The sequence below is a fragment of the Petaurus breviceps genome, unplaced genomic scaffold, assembly GCF_028583685.1.
Source record: "Petaurus breviceps papuanus isolate PSGF00001 unplaced genomic scaffold, PetGlider_PUasm1.0 37, whole genome shotgun sequence".
NCBI classification, from domain to species: domain Eukaryota; kingdom Metazoa; phylum Chordata; class Mammalia; order Diprotodontia; family Petauridae; genus Petaurus; species Petaurus breviceps.
Window position 1 is genome coordinate 36,284,460 of NW_027186296.1, and position 22,257 is coordinate 36,306,716.

Genomic DNA, 22,257 nt, shown 5'->3' on the forward strand with positions numbered 1-22,257 from the left:
TGAAGTGACTTACCCATGGTCACATAACTATAAGTAAGTATGTTTGGCAAAAGCTGAACCCATCTATCCTGACTTCAAGTTCTTTGCTCTATCCACTATATAAGAGGGGTCAAACATTTCAGGCTGTAGCACTCCTGAATGTAGCACCAACCAGATTAAAATGTCAATTGGGAAAAATTTAACAAAACAAAAAATACAATAGAATATAGATGTTGACATGTGATTTTCTAAGTCAACATACAGTTGCAGAGATCTTCATGTAGAGCTTAGCGCCCTGTTTATCTTTGAGTCTAACACTAAATATTCAATACACCTCTTTCTCTCATGGACATCTTTCCCTATAGCCTATTATAGAACTTCATTACTTAGTCAAGCATAGTGCCTTTATTTTTACAGATTAGGATACTGAGATGTACAGAGGTTGTCATTTGCCGAAACTAAGAGATAGCTAATTAGTGACACATTTCTCAGTTATATCCAATTCTTCATGATCCCATTTGAGGTTTCTTGGCAGAGATACTGGGAGTGGTTTGCCATTTCCTTCTCCAGTTCATTTCCTCATTAAAAATGAGGAAACTGAGGCAAACAGGGTGAAGTGACTTGCCCAGGTCACACAGCTAGTGAGTTTCTGAGACCAGATTTGAATTCAGAAAGATGACTCCAGGCCTGGCACTCTATCCACTGTGCCACCCACCTAACTTCCCCAATTAAGCTAACACTAATACCTAAGTCCTTTGCCTCTAAAGTCAGTGCTATTTGTATTATTCTAAGCTGTCTCACCAAAGCCTCAAGTCAGGCAGTGGAGGAGCCCAATATGGCATAACCCAGACTTGGCCCATCTCCCCAAATGAGACTTCCTTTCTTTGTATTCTCTCTTTGATATATTTCCTCCTCCTTTCCCTCCTGAGGCAATAGTCTTTCCCCATTTCCTTCTGATGGCTAGTGCTGAAGTCTTGTGATCACCCCTAGAAACACACCTGTCTCTCATCCACCAGATAGGCTAGGCCACTGCCTAGGATAGGAATAGGGATTGGACCTGTGATTTAGCTGGTAGAGGTTATCCCAATGCAGGTCAGCACCTCCCCTAAAACCTATGTTCTTAAAGAGCTGCCTAAAGCATGAGAGAGTAAGTGAATTGCCCAGGGTCACATAATTCATATGAGGTAAAGGCAGGACTTATTGCACACTGCCCCCAGTCTAACAGCCCAGAAAATCTGTGCTGGTGATGCCACCCTTTGTGACTAGCTGATATCATTGATACTCAGGTCCTGACATGCCTAAAAAACGGTTTCCAGCCTCAATATGCTACTTTTCTTAGACTTCTCACAAGTGGCTTTGGTTGAATCAATGAAGGTATACATTGACTACTCTAGGCCTCCCTACTTCCCAGACATACAGGTCCCATTGATGAATTTCATTTCTATCTGTAAATCCCTATCTGTAAATACTATTTCACAATCTTTGGGACTGAGTTATGTAGTTAGCATACATAGAATTACAATTCCCAAACATGGTACACACATACCCTTAGAATATGGGATCAGTTTCAGAAAATATTGCCCACTGAAACTTCAATGAATAATAATACACTTAAATGGAAGAGATTAGCTAGATATAATAGAATTCCAATGCACAAGAAATGGTGTTTGAGTGGGTTCTTGATGGGATTTAGAATTTCCTAAATCTAGTCAAGTTGTCCCCTGATTTTTTTTTAAATTTTAATTTCATATTATTTTTATTCTGGTCTTGACAAATGCCAAATAAAATTAGTGTTATAAGATGAATCTTAGAAAGGAAAGGATTATACATGAAACTGAATCTCCATTAGTTGGAAAAACTGTCTGGTTTATTTTTTCTCAAAAGAAATTTGATAACAAATATTGGTATCCAATCCCAATATTTGGGAAGCAGCTGGACAAATATACAGAATGTGAGCATAGGAAGGGATCTTTAAAATCACCAGTCTATTCCCCATATTTTACAGACATGGAAAGTGAGGTGCATAAAAGGGAAGTGACCTGACAAAGCCAGAAAAATAGTAATTGACAGAGCAAGGATTCAAATACAGATTTTCAGACTCTAAATCCTGTGTTCTTTCCACTATAGCACACTGTCTCTACTTAATACTGCTCAAAGTAATAGCATAGCACTACAAAGGTGCTGGTTTACATCAACTCTTGCAATTGTGAGGATTTATCTAGTGCTTTCTAAAGGGGAGCATTCTTTTTTTTTTCAGCCTAGTTAAGGCATGTACCAGGTCATGGGTCATGCCCTGCTGGGCAAGTATATTCCTATAACAAAGTTGTGTGGTTCAGACAATCACAGCACAGTGACACAGTGACTAAGACTGTCCAACACCCTTTACTCTCTTACTCTACCCACCAAACAATATTCTATTTTTTAATCTGGTTTTCCAAGTAGATTTTCCTAGTGGGAAGAGACTAGGCTGACCAGCCGATTGTGGTAACTGGTCCTTTCAACAATGACATTTCTCACTATCAGTTAACGAATTGGCATTCTGGTTGATCAGGCAGTTTGTCAGTTAGGTTTATGTAAATTAATTCTCCAGGGGCTGAATCCCTCTGAGTGGACTCATAAAATCAAGTTTCTGAATCTTCAAAATTGAGGGCCAGATCCTCAGTCTAAGGTGGCCCCACCACCATATTGCCAGAAGGCTGAGGATGAAAGACAATTATTTTTTCCTAAACTATCTTTCAATTTCTAACAAACTACCCATTAGAAAATCTTATATATAAAAAAATATTTCAGGACTTTTTTTTTCTTGTTTTTAGTTTATTCTGGCACCAAATTTAGCTTTGTTATCCTGAAAAAAAGGTCATGTTCTATAAACAAAGTACTGCATGATTTTCATAGCATCAATGACCTGAAACTGAAAGGATTTGTAAAGGCCATCTATGCCAATCCCCTAATTTTACAGATGAAGAAATTGAGATCCAGGGATTTAGTCAAACTCATCTAGGTCTTCTTACTCTGGTGCCAATGTTCTTTTCATTGTCCTCAGATCCTAAGTAGTATTAATTGATCGACCTAGAAATATTGTCATCAGCAACCTGGATTTTGGCTAGTTTCACTAAAACCTCTCAAAGTATAGCATCCCCCAAATCATTAGAAACAAATTATGCTCTGTAAATGTGTCATCATTGATATCATAAAAAATTAACATAAGTTTTGCCATAATTTTTATGTAAAACTCTTAATGAAATGAGTGAAATTTTGCCCCTTATAAAATAGGTCAAACTTAATTACTTTGTTTTAAGTAAGTAGCTTAATTACTTGTTTGCTTTCCACACAATTTGGACTGGAGATGTCTAAAATAGTGAAAGAAGTTATCTTTTTCACTATTAGATTACATTAATTTGTACTATAAAATGCCTATTTTACTCACCCTTTAGAAGGCTGTCTATCAAATATTTCAGTATCTTCAACACGTGTAGTTAACACTTGGTGACTTATGGTACTTAGATAACTGTCAACATGTATCTGTTATAGAAAAGCAAAAGTTTTGACTATTATAGTGGACCTTGAGATACTCTATTCAGTTCATTTACTTTCATTAGGTTAACACTCTGAATCTTGTAATTAAGCCAGAAGACAGGACATGTAATGCTTTTCACTGTGTTTATTACATGCCTAAGGTAATATTAGATGACTCAAGGCCAAATTACTTTAACTACCCTCAAAAGGGCAATAATCAACTAAGAGCCAAGCTTGGTAGTATCTTACTACACTTCAGAAATGGAAGGTATACAAAAATAACTGAATAAACCACTTCTCTGAATTCACTAGGCAACACAGGCATTCTTGAAGAAGTTCCTTTCCCTTAGAGTGACTCCAATATAAGCTTTGTGCAAGCATCTGAGGAAAGATTTGGCCCTTGGGTAAGATGTCCTTGATGGCCAATCCAGTGTCTCCAGCTGTGTCCAGAGCCCTAACACTATAAGGTTAATTTAGTACAATGAATGCATTAGGCTACTAGGGCTAAAGTGTACCCCACATTTCTTACAGTTAGCAAAGACTCAGGAAGTAGTGTGATCATGCGGATAAAATAGCACAGGAAAAGTATGGAGAAAGGTCAGAGTGATAGAAAATAAGAGTTGTGGCAGAAAGATAGACATACAGGGGCCTCCTTTGAAAGAAGGCTTCCTTCAGGCCCTGTGTCCTTTCTTCATCAGGACAATGTTGCTACTTCCCAGTTTTTCCAGGACAATCCTGACTTTAAGAAAAGAAAATGCACTTTCAATAAGGTTTCACAAAAGGAATTTCCTTTAACAGGCTATATGTTCCAATTTTTTGTTTGGAAAATATAGTCATCATACTCATAGAGGTCATGTAAAAACTGGGTTCTATTATGCCCCTTAGCTCTATGGGTAATGCAGAGGAGCTTTACTATCTGCCTTGGTTTACTATTTTAAATTGGTGCAATGATTTCTTCCTACCTATTAGTAATATTATTGTTGTTATTATTATATTATGAAAATGAATGAATTGTCAGCAGACTGCTTAAGCTTTTGGGAATAAAATGAGTATGTAAGTAGTATTGTTGTTACTGTGTCATTTCTGTATCTTAGGTGGATCTATTGGAAACTCATTGAAGTGTATTGTACGAGTTCTATTGGCCAGGCACCTTACAATAATTAATTACTGGGATGGAACTTTTTTGTGATGTGACAGAGATCTAGAACAGTGGTCCCCAACATTTGTAGAGTTATTACAACATACTGTGTTTGGATGACTTCATGCCAATTGCCTTGATGCAATGTGGCATACATAGGGTCAGGAATCTGACCTAAGATTTCAGTGGTATAAAGAATTACCAAATGAGGAAACACCTTCTACTCATATAGGTCAGCACTTTTTCTGTAATTTGTACTATTAGTCAGGGGTTCTTCAGTTAGGCAGGGGTTCATGAGCTTGTTTTTGTAAAAAGTATTTTGATAACTTTTCCAATATAATTTGTTTTCTTTATAATCCTATATATATACATTTGCATTTAAAAACATTATTCTGAAAAGGGGTCCATAGTATTCACCAGTTTGCCGAAAGAGCCCACTACATTAAAAAGGTTAAGAATTCCTTTTAGAGAGTCCTTTAGAGCAGTGGTGTCAAACTCAAATAGAAATTTTGCTATTGTTCAGTCATGTCCCATTCTTTGTGACCCCACCACTGGAGTGGTTTGCCATTTCCTTCTCCAGCTCACTTTATAGATAAAGAAACTGAGGCAAACAGGGTTAAGTGACTTGCCCAGGGTCACACAGTTAGTAAGTGTCTGAGGTCTGATTTGAATTCATGAACATCCTGATTCCAAGTCCAGTGCTCCATTCAATGCACCACCTAGTTACCCCCAATAGAAATAGGAGCACTGAACTGTACATAAAGATCCCTGCTGGTGCATATTGACTTAGAAAACTATATATTAATATTATCTATGTTTTATTGTATTTTTATTTATTTTTTTAATATTTCCCAATTACATTTTCATTTGATTTGGCTTCAGTGCAGCTGCTGCTGGCCATATGTCAACATCTCTGCCCTAAAGCATGGACATGTTTAAGTGACTTGCCTAGAAACAGATAGCCATTATGTGTCAAAGGCAGCACTTGAAACCTAGTCTCTATCCAATACTCCTCACTGACTCTCATAGCATATATGTATAATATTATATTATATATATGATATGCAATATATTATGCTATGTAATGTATCATGTAGAATAAATATATTATAATTACATATTAGGTATAGTATATCTTATATACAAAATGTATATATTACATTAATATATACACACATATGTGTGATATATGTGTATAAATTCATTTTTTCCAACTTTTTGTACAATTTTATTTTGTCTGCCTGAGAAAAATGGTGAATTTCACAAATGAGGTTTGGCTAGATTCAGGGCAGGGACTCACTTGCTGGCCAGTAGATGGAGCTGTGGCGGTATCTGTCCGCATTGTTTGCATTGAATGACAGATATCTATGAGTAAGAGTCAGTGTCCTGTGGTTGGCACAGGAAAGGTTTCCCAGTCTTATAAAGGCTGGGTGGTATGTGGTAGAACAAGGAGGTAGGTTGGTATGAAGAAATATAGGCCAAGACAGGTGACATAGGACTAGGAATGGATAGGTAGAGATGGATTAGACAGGTGAGGCTGTTTCACACCAGAAGTTCAAGCTACTTCTCCCACCAAAGTTCTTGGCCCTGAAGATCAGTCAGAAGAACCTATGTTGCTTAAGGGTAGGGGCAGCCCACAATGATTTCACCTGCACAAGACCTGTATATTATGAAAGGGAACTTGTTTATACTGTGGTCAGTCATGGCACTACTCATCTGAGTGGTTGATTTAGGGCAGATGGGGAAAGCACAAGAGCAAGAATTCTTTTGGTGGTGAAGACAGAACTGGGAGAAGAGTATATTACATCAAAGTGGTAGGATACCATAATAAGGAATGTCACCAGGCCTTGGACATGGTTAAAATTAGGGTGGAGTTCTCTCCTGGATCATGTCTTCTTATTCCATGGAGAACAATTATCTAGTGAAAACACATGTACAAGGCTGCAGTAGGGTAGGGACAAAGTGACTTGAAGAGAAAGGTGGAGGGATCCTCTGTAGTGTAGATCTTCCGGACAGCTCATGCTTCAGGTAAGGACTGGACTAGACAACTTAAGATCATAGATTTAGAACTGGAAGCCCTCATTTTACAGATGGAAAGACTGAGACCCAGGGAAATTATGACTGGCTATATGACTATCTATCACATAGATAGTAAATTACAGAGCTACAATATGAGCCCATGTTCTCTCCCTTGAGAACTAATGGTCTTTTCACTGTATCACAAGGTCTCTCTCAACTACTGTAGGATTATTTGATGGGTTAGAGATTACTTGAGATTGGTGGGTTTCATATAACCATTGGAAGAATTAGCACTTTCAAGACCAGCTGGTAAGGTGGTCTATGAGGGGAAAGTGGATCACTGATCATATAAATTAGATTGCAAAGGTGACTATACTCTTCAGGTCTTTGGGCTTTAAGGGAGTCCAAGAGGCAAAAATGGTGTTGCTAACTATTTGGGTCCATCTAAATGCCCTGTAGGGGGATAATGTGCCATAGAAACTCAGCTTTCTACAAGTTTGAAAAAGCCATTCTCCAGCTTGGTATAGAACTGCTGGTGCCAGAAGTAGGCCAAGACTTTTTTTTTAATTAATTAATTTATTTTTAGTTTTCAACATTCATTTCCACAAAATTTTGAGTTACAATATTTTCTCCCCATCTTTCCCCTACCCCCACCCCAAAGTAGTAAGCCTACTGAATACCCCTTCCCCCAATCTGTTCTCTCTTATATCCTCCTCCATCACCCCCCTAACTTTATAGTAGAACAAAATGGATTTCTTTACCTCAGTTAGGCCAAGACTTTTCAAATGTGCAATGTTCTGGGCAAGGACATGTGAATAGAACACCATGTTTTTCAATTACACAGTAGTTCTCCAGGCTTGCAGATTTCAGAAAATTATAATCTCATAAATTAACAGAATTGAAAGGATTTTAGATGTCCTTTGGATGTCTAATTATCCTCATTTTATAGATTAAGGAATCTGAGGTTCAAAGGGGTTAGCTGATTTGCCCAAGGCAAAAAGGTTGAAATTTGAACTCAGTGCCAATCGAGTCCTCTTTCCACTATACCATAATACATGATATATATATATTTTACTTATAAATTCTGGAATACAATGTGCATAAAAAGCCCTAAGAGGAGGACCATAATGTTCATACTTCAGTCACAAGGCAGTCTACTATTTATTGTCATTCACTATATGAACCACATTATGTGATCCCCAGAGATCCAAACTGATGAAGCTGGCCCAACAAATTACGTACCAACAAAAGGAGATACCAGATGTCAGCAGTGATGGTGTTAAATCCTTGATAATTATTATAAAGCCTGAGCCTCCCACTTTTTCATCTTTACTTGGCCTCATCTTCCTCATCTATACAATGAGGGATGAGATGGCCTCTGAGGTTCCTTCCAGCTATAGATTTATTACCCTATGCTTCTTTATTAATAGAAAGAATTTCCAGTGGGAAGAGAAGAATGTCTGAATAAACTCCTATCTAAGATTAATATTGAGAAATTCTTGGACACTTTGGTCTTCTCTTTGGACCTGGTATATGTAATTAGCTCACTGGTACAGTTGTACAAGTATAAGGACATAAATATTTGAGTTCTGAATCTTGAGAGTGATGTGGCCAGTCTTAAGGGCTGAAGTCTTTAGCCTCAAGAAGGATGGAGCCAACATTGGCCCTACCAGGAACATGCATGTACTAGATGAGGGCCAGGCCATCTCTGGTGCAGGGTTTGTTTGTTAGCCAAGGGATGAGGGAGAGAGCAGTTGCTCCCATAGGGTCTATCTAGGCCACAATGCAGAAGGAAATTTGTGCCAAGAAAACATTATTTGTCTGAAAAAGGGGTTGTTGTACCACTCCTTTAGGTGGTACAACATTCTAGCTGCAAAGAAGGCATGAAGAGGGCCCTAGGGCTAGCCAGGGGGACATGACAGAAGAGAATTTCAAGAACTGGTGCCAAGGCTGGGAGTCCAGTTGACCCTTGACATGTAATACTTAGAACACAGTTGCTTCTATTTTGAGTACACATGGCCCTGACAGTTTCACTGGGTTTTTTCTAAATCTAGATTTAGATACTCATTACAGGCTAGGTACTAAGCATATAGCTTGAATGAATTCATAGTACAGGGCTAGTCTCTGAATGAATTAGCACTCATCAATTACTGACTGTGTGTGTCAAACTTGTGCTGAGCTGTGGGGATACAAAATGAGACATTCCCTGCTCTCAAAGAGTTCACACTCTCATTGGAAAAGAAAAAATATAAAAGGAAGTTCAGGGGCAGGGTGGATGGAAAGACCCAGAAGTCCTAAGGGTTCAATAATGGGGCAGGTAGCTAAGCCCTGAAGTCCTTTGACTACCTCCGTAGCTCAAAAGACCATGCTAGAAGGTCTACAGGGCTTTGGTGGTCCTCCATTTCTCTAGAATGAAAAGAGTTGCTGACTCTAATCTCAATCAAACTGTGTGAGCAGTCATATATCCTTGGATGGATTCTGGGATGGCCTAGGACTGGAGTAGGGGTGAAATAGGGGAGCAGGGTGCCCCTGAGGATGCCTGGTTTCTGCTGGACTATTTACGGTCCTGCTACTTTAGAATCTAGATCTACCAGTAAGCAGCCTTTTTCCACTGAAGGTCCTCAAATATCTCCTAAAACTCACTGATGGGTTTTTTACAACAGCTAAGCCAGTATGTAACATGGCCCAGGGGACATCTTTTAGTCAGTTGACAGGAAATACAAATTCAGCAACTCTGAGCAGAATTCAGCACACCTTCATTTTATATCATTAATCAATCAATAAGCAATTAGAGGCACATCAACCAGGAAGCTCAGAAAGATAGCTATAATTTGATAATTCTGATTGGCCAGGATGAGGTTTTTCTAAGCACTCCAGGATCCTGTGCCCATACTTCAGTTTAAAACAGGCAGTCTCCAGATTCACTGCCTCCAACAGGAGTAAGAGACCATAACAGACTATGCCAATTCCTTTTACCAGACCCTAATGTGTTGCCTAGTATGGACTAACACTACCTTAGTAAATCAACTCTGGAGGGTTTTGTTATGCCCCTCCATAATGAATTATCCTGAGTACAGGCAGACTTGCCTGAATCATCCAGAAATATTCCAATATCCCAGTTTTGTTTATGACTGTAGCTGTGGTAGCCCCTCCAACATTCTCCCAAGCAAACCTTTGAAAACTTCTTTCAAGACTTTTTGGACTAAGAGCTATTGGTCTATCTTAATGACATCCCCATCCATACTTAGGATCTTGCCTAGCATGGAAAATTGGTCCAGGTTTTTCTTCTAGCATCTAAACCAGTGCAAACTATCTTATAAGTTGGAAAAGTGCCCATTTCACAGGGAGAAAGACTTTCTAGGGAACATGATAAACTGGTAGGGAGTCTATATGGATATCTGTAAGGTAGATGCCTATGTTGGAGGATGAGATCCCCCATATTATAGGATACTATGACCATTTTATCTCCAGTCTATATATTCTGATATGTTCAACAACAATACCAAGCATTTATTATACCCACCATATGAGAGGCACTATAAAAAATGCTGGAAACACATCTTGGTTTTCTCTTAGAGACGAGGTGTAGATGGTGTAGTCAATAATCTTAAGAACTGGCTTAACCCAGTACCCATTTTGATTGATTCAGACCTACAGAAACAGTTCTTTGTGAACCCGATGATTCTGTGTCTTTTCTTGGGCCACACTGCTCTCTCGTTATACCTCTACCTTGTCTATATTACTGCAAGATAATACCTGTAGAAAGGAAACCTGTAGGGGAGGAGAAACAACTCAAAATCAACCCACATTTGAGGCACCCCCTCATCATCAGCACTGACTGTAAGCACCTCTAGCACCTTCAGACTGCCTAGAAGTTTAACCAAGGCCAAAAAGTCTTATTGTGAGATTTAGATCTAGAAGAGGGCTTTGAGAGCAGCTTATCTATCATTTTATGGAGGAGAAAGCTGAAATGCAGCAATGTAAAGTGATTTCTTCAAGGTCGCATAATAAAGGAATAGCAGAACTGAGATGTGAACCTAGGTCTTCTGACTCCATGACAAATTATTGCTTCATTACACAATGTTGTTACCATTCTACTGGACATTTTTAAAGGAGATTGAATTTCATCATCTCTTGTATCCAAGGAAGCCATAGTATATGGGTTGGTGTGCTTTTCAGAAAGCCAGAATTTGTATACCTGTCATATCAGCCACATCGATCGGCCCTTGTGCAGACCCTGAGTTTTGTTACCATTCAAGTTCAACCAGACATATTAAAACTGATCCATTATTGGCTGGTCAGAGGTATCTATGCCTAGGACTAACTGTCCAACAACCAAAATAGCATGATGCAAATGTGCCTATATAATTCCCTGGTTTGACGAGAAGAGCACTCCATCTCTACCATGATAGCTTAGAAATGGACCGTACAGGCATGTTGTGATAGGAGCAATATCTATCATGAAGGGTAAGTTTTTCCTTAAAAGATACTAAAACTGTCTTTCAGTCCTAACTAGTTGAAGAAACTGTCTTAGAATCCAAAACTTGGACCATTAACATAACTTCCTGTTGACTTAAGTACAATAACTCATGAAGAAGCAGGAATTGCTCTTCCTTAGGCTTGGCCAGAACACCAGCATGGCCAATACAGAGGCAAGGAAGATGTAGTCAAATGATTCAATGCTAAATCCTTACTGAATCCATTCAATTACTAAGGAAAATTCCTTTTGTTACCTGTGGTCTTAGAGTGTCAAATTTCACTTCAATTCTAAACCTGAAGCACTGGACTAGCCTGAATCAGGCCCAGCTTTTAACTCTTACTTTAAATGTCCCATGTTGTCACTAGACTTTTGATTATCCATAAAGATGAATCATTGTCTTCCATTGTCTATGGTGTTGTGAGTTATATTATAAACAAGTCCTTTATGGGAAAGCCAGGAATTTTGTTGCAACCCTTATCAACTATCCATAGTTCCTACTTGGAAGTAATGGTGGACATCATTATAGATGTGACACAACTACAGAAGCATGATGTCATTTAGACACCCTAGTGTCAGAGTAACATATGACACTCTGACCAAGATGGCTAGCTTTCTTCTCCAAACTGAACCTCCTGCTTCTCCAGAAGTTACCAACTCACCTTTTCCTATCTGTCATTTTCTGGTTATTTGGCTTTTCCTAATAAATAAACTCTAACTAGGATCCCAATTTTATTTTTGACTGTAATATTCATGGCAAAGATTCATTTTTTCAAAGTATATTAGCCCTAGTATCATTCTGCTGACCATTGAAGAATCTATTTTTAATAACACAGTTCATTCATCTAAATAGGTCTTCTTCTATGAACTATGAGTTCTATCTCTGGGTTTTCACTTTATTTACCCTAAATACCACAATCCACTTAGTGACTACCTGGATGAATTCTTTCCTAGCCAATTTGGACTACATATTGTGGGCAGCCAAAGTGGTGTACAAACAAGAATCTGATGGCTTGGGGCAGCCAGGTGCCCAAGTAACAGCGCTGGCCCCGGCGTCGGGAGACCTAGGATCGGTTCCGGCCTCAGATACTTGGCACCCACACAAAATAACTGGCCATGTAACCAATAAAGTTACTTAACCCCAATTTCTTTAAAAAAAAAAAAAGAATCTGATGACTTTCATACTTTCAAGGAATCTGTGTGTTGAGTATCAGCCCTTGCAATTTTTCCATAACCTCCCACAAATAGTCCTTCCTGAAAACTGGTGACTTGAGTGAGTCCTGTGGTCTTACATGGCTAGGAATACTCTACTTCACTATACCATGCTTACCCCTCTGATGGATATTTTTTGAGTAGATCATTTAGTAGACCTTCACATGCTTCCTGACTGTGATGAACTTAGCTCAACCCTTCACTACACACTGTCTGAAACATACGAAGTACTTAACAAATGCCAATTATTGGATGACATCCACTGAATCTTTGCCTACCCTCAGAGATCCTAGAAGATCAAGAAGATCTAGGGGATACTGTACTCACAGGGGTGATAAGGCTGCTTGCAGTGCCTAGTATTCCAGTTAGCTATTTAGTCCTGAAAAAAAGACATGGCAACTCATTCACAATGTCAGTTCCATGGCTTCAGTAGAGGCCTTTCATCAGTGCTATCCTACCAAGCTGTGACCTTGACTCCCAAGGAGGCAAAGTTTTCTCATTGATGTTTAAAAGAGGAAATAGGAATAAGGACATTAGACATACTGACCCACAGCAATACTGACACAACAGAAAGAGAAGGGGGCGTGAATAAGGGGAGGTTAAACGTGATCAGCCAACATCTTGCTGATATCTACTGCTCCACATTTTAATACTCTGAGAGGCCTTTTTCTGAGTCCCTGGTTTCAATATCTCCCTGTCCTTTGGATTCAGTGGCTAGATGTTTTTTAGCTTGGTTTAGTTGTTTTATTTTTTCCCATAAATTCTGGTTTACTTTTTCTGATCATAGCTTGCAACTTTTTTTCCTGGTGGTTGGTGGGAAGGGTATCCATTGATTCTATTGATTGTTCCTAATTACTGGTGCTCATTGGTCCCATTGCCTTGGAGGCCTGAGAGTCAACAGTTCATGACAATTGGTAGTTGACTGGCAAAACCAAGGTGGTGGCTGAGATCCATGTGAAAATTTCCTAGGTCAATGTCCAAGACAGAGTAGCAGAGGTACTGAAGAGACCCAGCTGAGACAGGTGTGGCAGAACCGAGAGGGAGCACACAGGTTAAGGTTTATCAATCAGGAAGAGACATTTTTTTTTCATAGGGAGAATTTAAGCTAAGGACCAGATAGAGCAGGAAACTTAATAGAACAAGTCATGAAGCAGACAGAGTTGTAAGAAGCTGACAGACATTCCATAGCTTTGTACCAGCAATTTGAAGGTTGTGGTAAAAAAGAGTGTGTCTGCATTGGGTTTGGAGATAATACATCACAGTACTCCAGAACGAGCAAGTTTCAGTGGTTCTCTAAAGTTAGAGATGACTTTGTTTTACTTTTTACAAGTTCTCTTCTGAGGGGAAGTTAAAGAGTGTTGAAATGTTCTCCATATGAACTGGGGCAGGATCCCTGAATTTGGCTCATCCTTGTGGGGAGGTCTCAAGGAGCTGGTTTGACTAAGTTTCTACTGGAGGCCATGGAATTCATAGTGGAGGGCAGTGGAATGTCTCCCAGGATAGTGAGGTCAGTATGTTTTGACCTAACTGCAGTATGGTCACTGGAAAAAGATGACCCTGGGAAATATATCTTAGATGGGGTATGGAAAACTGGGATTAGACTAAAACTACCTAGATTCAAGTCCCAATTCTACCAATTATCTATGTGACCTTGAGCAGGTTACTCTACTTTTTGGGCCTTGGTTTCCTTAGCTGTAAAATCTGGGGATTGGAATAATTACTTCCATTGGTCATTGTAATTCCAAGAAGACTTCCAAGAAAGGGTCCTTGAGACAAAGTCAGTAATAGGGGTGGCGGGAAAGATAATGAAGCAAGTCAAGGTAATGAGCTCAAGTGATTAGAGAAGGAATGGGAAAGATATTTGTTGGCTGTTGAATATATTAGCTACATATTAAAGAATTTATGTTTTGACTTGTTTTGCTTTTATGGGCAAGATGGCACTGTCCTGATTAAAGCGTTGAATAAATCACTGAAAAGGGTGTCAAGGACTGAGTTTCATTCCAAAGGGATGGTCTAGGGAAGGGGTTCTTAATCTGGTATTGGTTAACTTAAAAAAAATGTGTGTGTGTTTAAATAATAGTATAATTTATTTCCTTTATAATCTTATATATCTTATTTCATACATTTAAAACCATTATTCTGAGGAGTCCAAAGGCCTCACCAGACTGCCAATAGGATCAATGGCACCAAAAAAAAAATTAAGAACACCTTGTTTAGGGGCTTAGGAATGAGGCATTAACTATGGGCCCTAACAGATAACAAAAGCACTATTCCAGAATCACTACCTTTATGGTTTTCATTAATATGTTGTAAACTAGGGGGAAAAAACCCAAAGCCAAGATTATAACTAATTTTTTTTGGCATCTCTACCAGAGTTCCATAATTGTTTGATTTTCATAATGTATCTACTAAGTGGGACAGTTAGATCATTAAATTTCACAGCATAATTAGTTTTAACAAATAGCAGGATATGTTTGGACACGATTTATGTATCTATATATGATTAGCCCACATTAGAGCAGAACTTTTTTGACTTAATTTTATTATAACTTTTTTCACAAAAATTTTAATTGATTTTTTTTTTTAAAATAGCTTTTGCATTACAAAAAAGGTGACACTCTCTACCCCAGTCTTCTTTAGTGTGTACAGAGGTGATTACATATGAACATTTCTGCATATCTGTAATAACTGTGTACAGACTGCTTTGGGTTCTACTTTTCCTATTATTCATATATATACTTTCTTGTATTATTATCTAGTCATCTGTGGTGTGGTAGAGAAAAAGCTGACTTCAGCTTCCGGAAGGCTGAAGTTGAGTCCTACCTCTTGGGGTCCCAGGCAACCACCTCCCTAAGACCAGAAGTAGCAGAATAGAGTGTGTCTGCACAGGTAGAGGGAGCTTCCTTCCTGAATTCCCTTTGCCAGTGAAATCATAGGTCTCTAGTCCAAAGTATAGGCTATGTATATATGTATTTTTCATTTTTAATAATATAGTGATCATTTTCTAAATTTTTCTCAGATCATCTTTAAGATATTTTTAAAGGAATAATTGCTAGTGCATGTTCTTATATTTTTATGATAAAATATCATAAGGTGATTTTATGAGTGGTTAAGGAAGATATGTTGGAGTAGCATGTTTTGGTATCAAACTGGGCCCTGAAATTATGTACAAATTCTATTTAACTTTTAATAAGACTATCTTTATAATTTTAAAATTCATATTCAAAATGTAGATTTACATACTCTTAACCCCATCTTGGTTCTTTCTATTGCTGTTTCAAGAGCCTGAACATCAACAAGGTCTCCTTTTCCATCATGTGCAGAGTGTAGCTCTCTCTTTAGTTGAAAAAGGTCTTCTTGGACCTGGAGGCAGAGAAAAAAAAATAAATATTAAACACTGAAATAATAGAATTTTTTCCAGTTAGGACACCTCAGGTGCATGCATGCATGTATGTATGTGTATTTAAGGTTTATCTTAGGTAACTTGGATCAGTAGATGGAATGAAACAGCCTGTACTGTGTAATGGTGCTTAGAACCATAGTTGCCCTACACCCAAATGTAAATGAATGTTGAAATTCTAGCCCTGTTGCTAGTATTCAGCACTATAAAAAATTAAATTCCCCAGCAACTTTGCTTTTTCTTTTCTATCCTAGCTACTTAGGCTCTGTCAAATGACTTCCCTTGTCCACGGGTTGTTACTACTCCCAAGATAGTAGACTGGATGCCATAAGAAAGCTGTTCATTTGCAAAACTTAAAAAGAAAAAATCAAGAGCTCTATTTGACAAATATTTATTAAGTGCTTTTTATATACAAGGCATTGTTCTGTGCACCGGGGACAAAAGGATAAAAATTCAATAACTGCTACCTTCACGGAAGCTCTATTCTAAGGAGAGATGATTTATGAATGAAATTACTTGAGATTAAATAACCATTAACCTGTTAAAATAATAACTCACTTTTTTGTAGGGCTTTAAAGTTTACAAAGAACTCTCTTGACAACATTATGAAATAGACATTGTAAATATTGTTTCCTCCTTTTTACAAAAACTAACTGATTATTCAATCTTATACACATGCCAAATGTCAAACTCAGGTTTTCTGACTTCAAATCCAATGCTCTTTCCCTTGTACCACCTGCCCTCTGTCATTCACTCTCTGTGTTTTCACTAGCTAATTTACCAAATAAACTATTTTGACCAAACTATGTTATCTGATTAGAATCCTGTAAGATTGGTTTAAGAAGTAAAGAAATTGAAAAATGTTACAGGAACTCGCTCAAACAGAACAAAACAAGCGAAAAAGAATAATACATTTCAAAGGATGTTTTAAATGTATGGTTGGGGCCCATTATATTTTCTTCCTTGGTGGATCTTTTCTTCTTACTGCTTGGCAGAACCAGTGCCATTTATTGAATATTCGATGACCTGTTTTTATTGAGTCAGAAAGGAAAATGATCCATAAAAGAAGCCAAAATATTTTCCTTCTTTAATGTCTTCCTTTGATTAGTATCTTCCTTGGAAAAAGCAGCCAACCTCCTCTTTGGTGTCATGCAAACTTGGAGTGGATTAGTGGATATCATGTGACTTTGCACATTTATATTAGAAACCAAACTTCGAATGAATAAATACAGATGGCACTAATTATTGTATGGGCTGTTGCCACAAGAAAAACATTTTGTTATGTAAATTTATGAACCTAACACCTGTTTCAGCAATAGTCACACCAACAACCTAGAAAATGGGTTCCTAAAGGCATTTTGAAACATTTACTTTTTATGTATTAGTGATTACTTGATTCACATATTAAATTCAACTAATGTCACTGATTACTACTTAGTGCTCCTGCAATGTCAAGAATTCAGAAGATCTGAATTTGCCTCTTCCACCTACAGGCATCACAGACTTGGAGACACATCTGGTCATTTGTGCTCGGCACAAAATGGCATTTAAGTGACACTTCAATGCACAGACTGGCACTTGTACACACCACTGCTTGCAGGCATCAAGAATGAAGGTATTAGCATCTTTTCATTATTTTAGCCAAATTGTTCCTGCTGCAGGTGAATTTATACTCTCTATTTTGCAGACATTTGAGAAGTCCAATGAGACAGTGCCAAGGCAAGTTGTACCTAAGACCTACAATTTTAGATGCCTCTTTTCATGTACAAATAATTTCCTCTTTGGAGTTTATACCTTCAGGTATTTATAGACTATTTTCTTATTGCAATGCCAAGGTATGCCTGTTTTATGCCCCCTGCTCTTCTTTGCTAAGAGATCTCCTTCTCTAGGCTGATCATCATAATGCTCTACCATTTGCTTATCTATGCACTTGAAAGTAGAAAGCAATGAAAGGAGAAAAGAGAAAGAAAGAAGCTAGAGTTCTTCAGAAAACTTCCTGACACATAGCAACTGAGTACAGTCACTGACTGCAATTGTAGAATTGTAGGGATTTGTTAATTGTTGATCAAAACAAACTCAATTAAATTCAACAAATATTTATGAAATTCCAATAACATGCAAGGTAATATTGCTAGGAACTGGGAATAAAAGTGAAAATAAAACAGTCCCTGGCTTCAAGAATTTACCATTGGAGTCACACAATGGGTAGCAGCTAAGTAAACTTAAGATAATTTGAGAATGAAGAAAGCCCTATCAGCCAGGGAGATGACTGGAAAAAGCTTCACAGACATGATGGTACCAGAGTTAAACAGTGAAGGAAGATAAAGATTCTGTGAAGAAAGTGAATTCTGGGTGTGGGGACGGTTTGAATGCATGGAGGGGTAGAAGGATTTTAATTCAGAGCTTAATTTATAGACCAACAAGGCTAGGGAGCACGAAGGGAAGAAACATGAAAAGATAAACTGAAGTTAGACTGCTTTAAATGTTGAACTCAAGAATTTATATACTTTATTCTACAGATGAGAGGGACAGCCACTCAAGATTTTTGAGTATGATAGCCACAATTAGACCTGGGGCTTAGGAAGATTATTTTGGAGGTTGTTATAATAGACCAGAAAATGATGAAGTGAGTCTAAATCAGATGGTGGCTGTATGCTGTATGAATGGTGAGAAGAGAACAGATTTTGAAGAATGTTTGGAGCCATGATTTGTCAAATTATTGGATATAGGAAATGAGAAAAATAGAAGACTCAAGACATGTCTAAGGTGATGAACTTGGGGGATTGAGAACATGGTAGGTTGTACTGTATTATAAACAGAGGTTTGTGCTGTACTGTATTATTTTCTTGACAGAAATAAGGAAGTTTAGAGGAGGTGTAGGCACAGGAGAAAAATGAGTTTAATTTGGACATGTGGAGTTTTAAACGCCTATAAGACATCCAGGTGAAGATGTGGGACTATTTAGGAATCATCTATGTAAAGATGAAAAATGAATCTAAGGGAATGAATTAGATCACTAAGGAAGGAAGTATAGGGACAGGAGAAAAGTAGGCTGGAGAAAGCATTGTTGGACATTGTAATGGGAATGCAAATTTGGAAGATCTTCCCTGCCCCTAGGCTAAAGTGCACCTGAAGCCTTGGGTGGGAGGTTTGTTTTTCAGTAAATACTTCTTGATTGGCCAGTGAGTCAATAAGGTTGTTACATTTTCTGAGCCAGGAGAAGGCTATATAAGCCCTGATGTGTAGCTTTGTTTTGGGGACTCACTTTGAGAAGTGTTCTGTGATTTGATCTGAATTATGGGAAGCCGTTGTTGAGAGTCCCCCGGCTTTGAAAAACCCAGATGTGGAAACCCAGATGTTGACTGGGTATGGATGTAATGGTTGGACAGTTTGGAAAGCTGTCTACTTGATCTGTTAATGTCTTGATATTTCTGTCTGTATATTTTGAAGTTTGGGGTGCTGACCTTTTTCTCCTGAACAAGGTAAACGATATATGTCTGACTGATTAAAGTAAGCTTGTTAACCTATTTTGAGTTGCTTTCCTTTAACAAAGCAGATCCAAGAACTTGTATGGGCAGCAAACCCTGAGGACTCGCTTGGGGTGCTTGCCGCTACAGACATGCATGATTAGTATATGGGTGATGACTTAACAAAGGAGACAAAGGATGTGGTCAAATAGATTGGAGGAGAACCAGAGAGAATAGGTGTTTCATAAAATGAGGAGTATACAGGAAGATGGGAGAGTAGATAGTGTCAGAGAGGTCAAGGAGGATGATGACTAAAAAAAAGGTTAGCAGTTAAAATCATTGTTACACACTTTTTGTGTGTATGGTAGTGAAGCCAAATTGTAATAGGTTGAAAAGTGAGTGGGTAGAGAAGGCAGCAAGTACAGATGAATATTTCTAGCAATCTGAAAGTAAAAAGGAGTGATATAGGATGTTAACTTAAAGGAATGGAAGGGTTAAGTAGACTTTAAGAATGGAAGAAACATGAGTGTGTTTGCAAGGAGTGAGAAAGGAGACAGGAGGGCATGAAATCAAGGACATGACCAGAATGTTTATCCTTGGCAAGTAAAAGAGGCCCTTCTCCTCAGAGATGGCAGCCCAGAAGAGGATAAGTAAAGAAGCAAAGGAGTTTTTGAGATGTAGAATGGAGGAGGAAGAGGAACTCACAATGGATAGCCTTGATTTACCTAATAAAGCAAGAGTTATCATCAATTGGGTTGAGGATGGTATTGGGGGTTTTAAAATTGGAGAAAGTTTGGAATAACTGCTGTACAGAGTAAGACAGTAAATGAGGGAAGAACAAAGGGATTTCCATGCAGTAATGAGGGCCCAGTCGAAATTATATAACATGGGGGCGGCTAGGTGGCTCAGTGAATAGAGCACCGGCCCCATAGTCAGGAGGACCTGAGTTCAAATCTGGCCTCAGACACTTGACACACTTATTAGCCGTGTGATTTTGGGCAAGTCACTTAACCCCAACTACCATCCAAAAAGCAAAAAAAGAAATTATATAACATGCATTTGTAATGGGTCAATTGTCATGATGCATTACTTTCTCTAGTAATGTTTAGCAGCTTGAGGGTCAGCACAGAGAAACTGGATAGTGGGGGTGACCTAGGGCTGATGATTAGCAAAAAGGCAAAGGACTCAAGCATGGAGGACAGTTTTGAGTTCAACTGGTTAACTCTGTGATAAAGATTTTACAGGGAAGAAAATGAGGCCAGAGAAGGAGTAATAGACTTGGAGGTCTGGGAGGAATACAGGGAACAGAGATTTCAGCAGAATGAAAATTAGTTTCAGGAAGAGTGAGGCAAAGAAAAAGATGGAAAAACACGACTGTGATCAGAAAGGGCAATTTTAGAGTTCAAGACTATAGAGGTAGAGATTTGGGTTTAAGAGGAAACCACCCCTGTGGGTAAGTGTTAGGTGGCTTATGAATTGAAGCTGATGAACTAAGAGAATGAGGTGTTTGAGGTAATATGGGAACATGGCAGGTTGTATTGTGTTGCAGACAGAAGTTTGTGTATTGTTACCAGGTGTCGAACATTACTAGGGGAGGTCATGCAATGATACCAATTGACCCAAAGTCCCTAAGTATGAGGCCAAGAGATGAGAAGAAGGAGAAAGATTGCAAGCCATTTCTAAACTTGAAAAATTGGAGAGGGTGACCTAGGGCCTGGTAATCAAAACTAATGATATGTGCAGGGATTGTAGAAAGAGCAGGGCTGAACTAGAAAGAGATAAGAATACAGGGCGATATATCAGGGGAATTTAGTAGCCATATCACAGTAGCAGTCTCAAATGATTGGGTATTCAAATTATTGGAGAAGAGAACAAAACAGTCAGTGTTAGTGGCAACCAAGAAAGTTGAGTGGTAAAAGAGATCTCAGATCCTGGGCAACACATAACCCCTTCACTGTATGGATAGTCTTTATTACAGTCCCAGTAATGACACTTATTACAGTCCCATCTGACACTTACTACCTACATGTCCTTGGGCCAGCTACTTAACTTTCATCAGAAAGATGATGGCATTTAGATTAGGTAGACTCAGGTCTCTTCCAATTCTAAGTCTATGATTCTATAATGTTCAGTAGCAGCAGTCACCCTCACTTATCTAAGCCCTTGTTTGTGACCAAATGCCAAAGGAGTTGGTTTTTTTTTTTTTCCAAATGGTAATAACAGCTATGATCCAAGAAATGTAATTTGGTAAAAAGTAATGGGTAGCTAGACACAGTCTAAAAATGCCTCACTTTAGGAGACCCAGAACAGGCCTGGTAAACAAGTAGTTTATGGCAATAACTGCGAAGAACTGGTTATATTAGTTTTAGCAAGCACAGAAGAGATTATGCTTTGTGTTTCTTTCAGAGTCAATTAAGAACTATGTGTAGACAAAATACAGGTAGATCTTACTACTAGAATAAAAGGTGAAAGGATTAAGGACATGAATCTCCACTATCAGAGACTGCAGAACAACAGAAGACACCTTAAGTAGCTGTTAAGCTATTCCTGGGATACTACTGAGGCAATGTATCCCAGTGGAACTGCAGAAAGGCAGAGTGAAGGTGCTTAAGTAATTGAGCCACTATCTCATTGTATGAAGGTGGAGTTTACTTAAGGGATGTAAGGAATGGGAGCAAAGGATAACTGATGGCCAAAAATTTGAAGGAATCCAGAAGAAAGCAAAGAGGAAAGCTCCTGGGCTCTATAAAGGACATAGACAAGAGTTTCCCAGGATAATTATGTGTGGGTTATGAATAATAATAACTAGCATTTGTATAATACTTTAAGGTATTAAAGCACTTTATAAATATCATTTTCTGCTCACAACAATCTTGAGAGGTAGGTGCTATTATTATCTCCATTTTACAGATGAGGAAACTGAGGCAACAGAAGTTAAATGACTTACCCAAGATTACACAGCTAATAAGAGCCTGAGGCCAGATTTTAATTTCATTCCTCCTGACTCCAGGAATAAATTGAATGAAGATAATAGATAATATGCTTATCA

General features: G+C 38.3%; 1 protein-coding gene across 1 annotated transcript in view; it reads right to left on the reverse strand.

Moving 5' to 3' along the window:
- Positions 1–22,257, reverse strand: part of LOC138168313 (IQ domain-containing protein H-like) — a 118,403-nt gene that overhangs the window by 87,688 nt on the left and 8,458 nt on the right. The window contains exons 2-3 of the mRNA XM_069097385.1: positions 15,585–15,704; positions 3,407–3,501 (exon numbers count right to left, since the gene is read on the reverse strand). Coding sequence (XP_068953486.1) covers positions 3,407–3,501; positions 15,585–15,704 — 215 coding nt within the window. The remainder of the gene's footprint in view (positions 1–3,406; positions 3,502–15,584; positions 15,705–22,257) is intronic.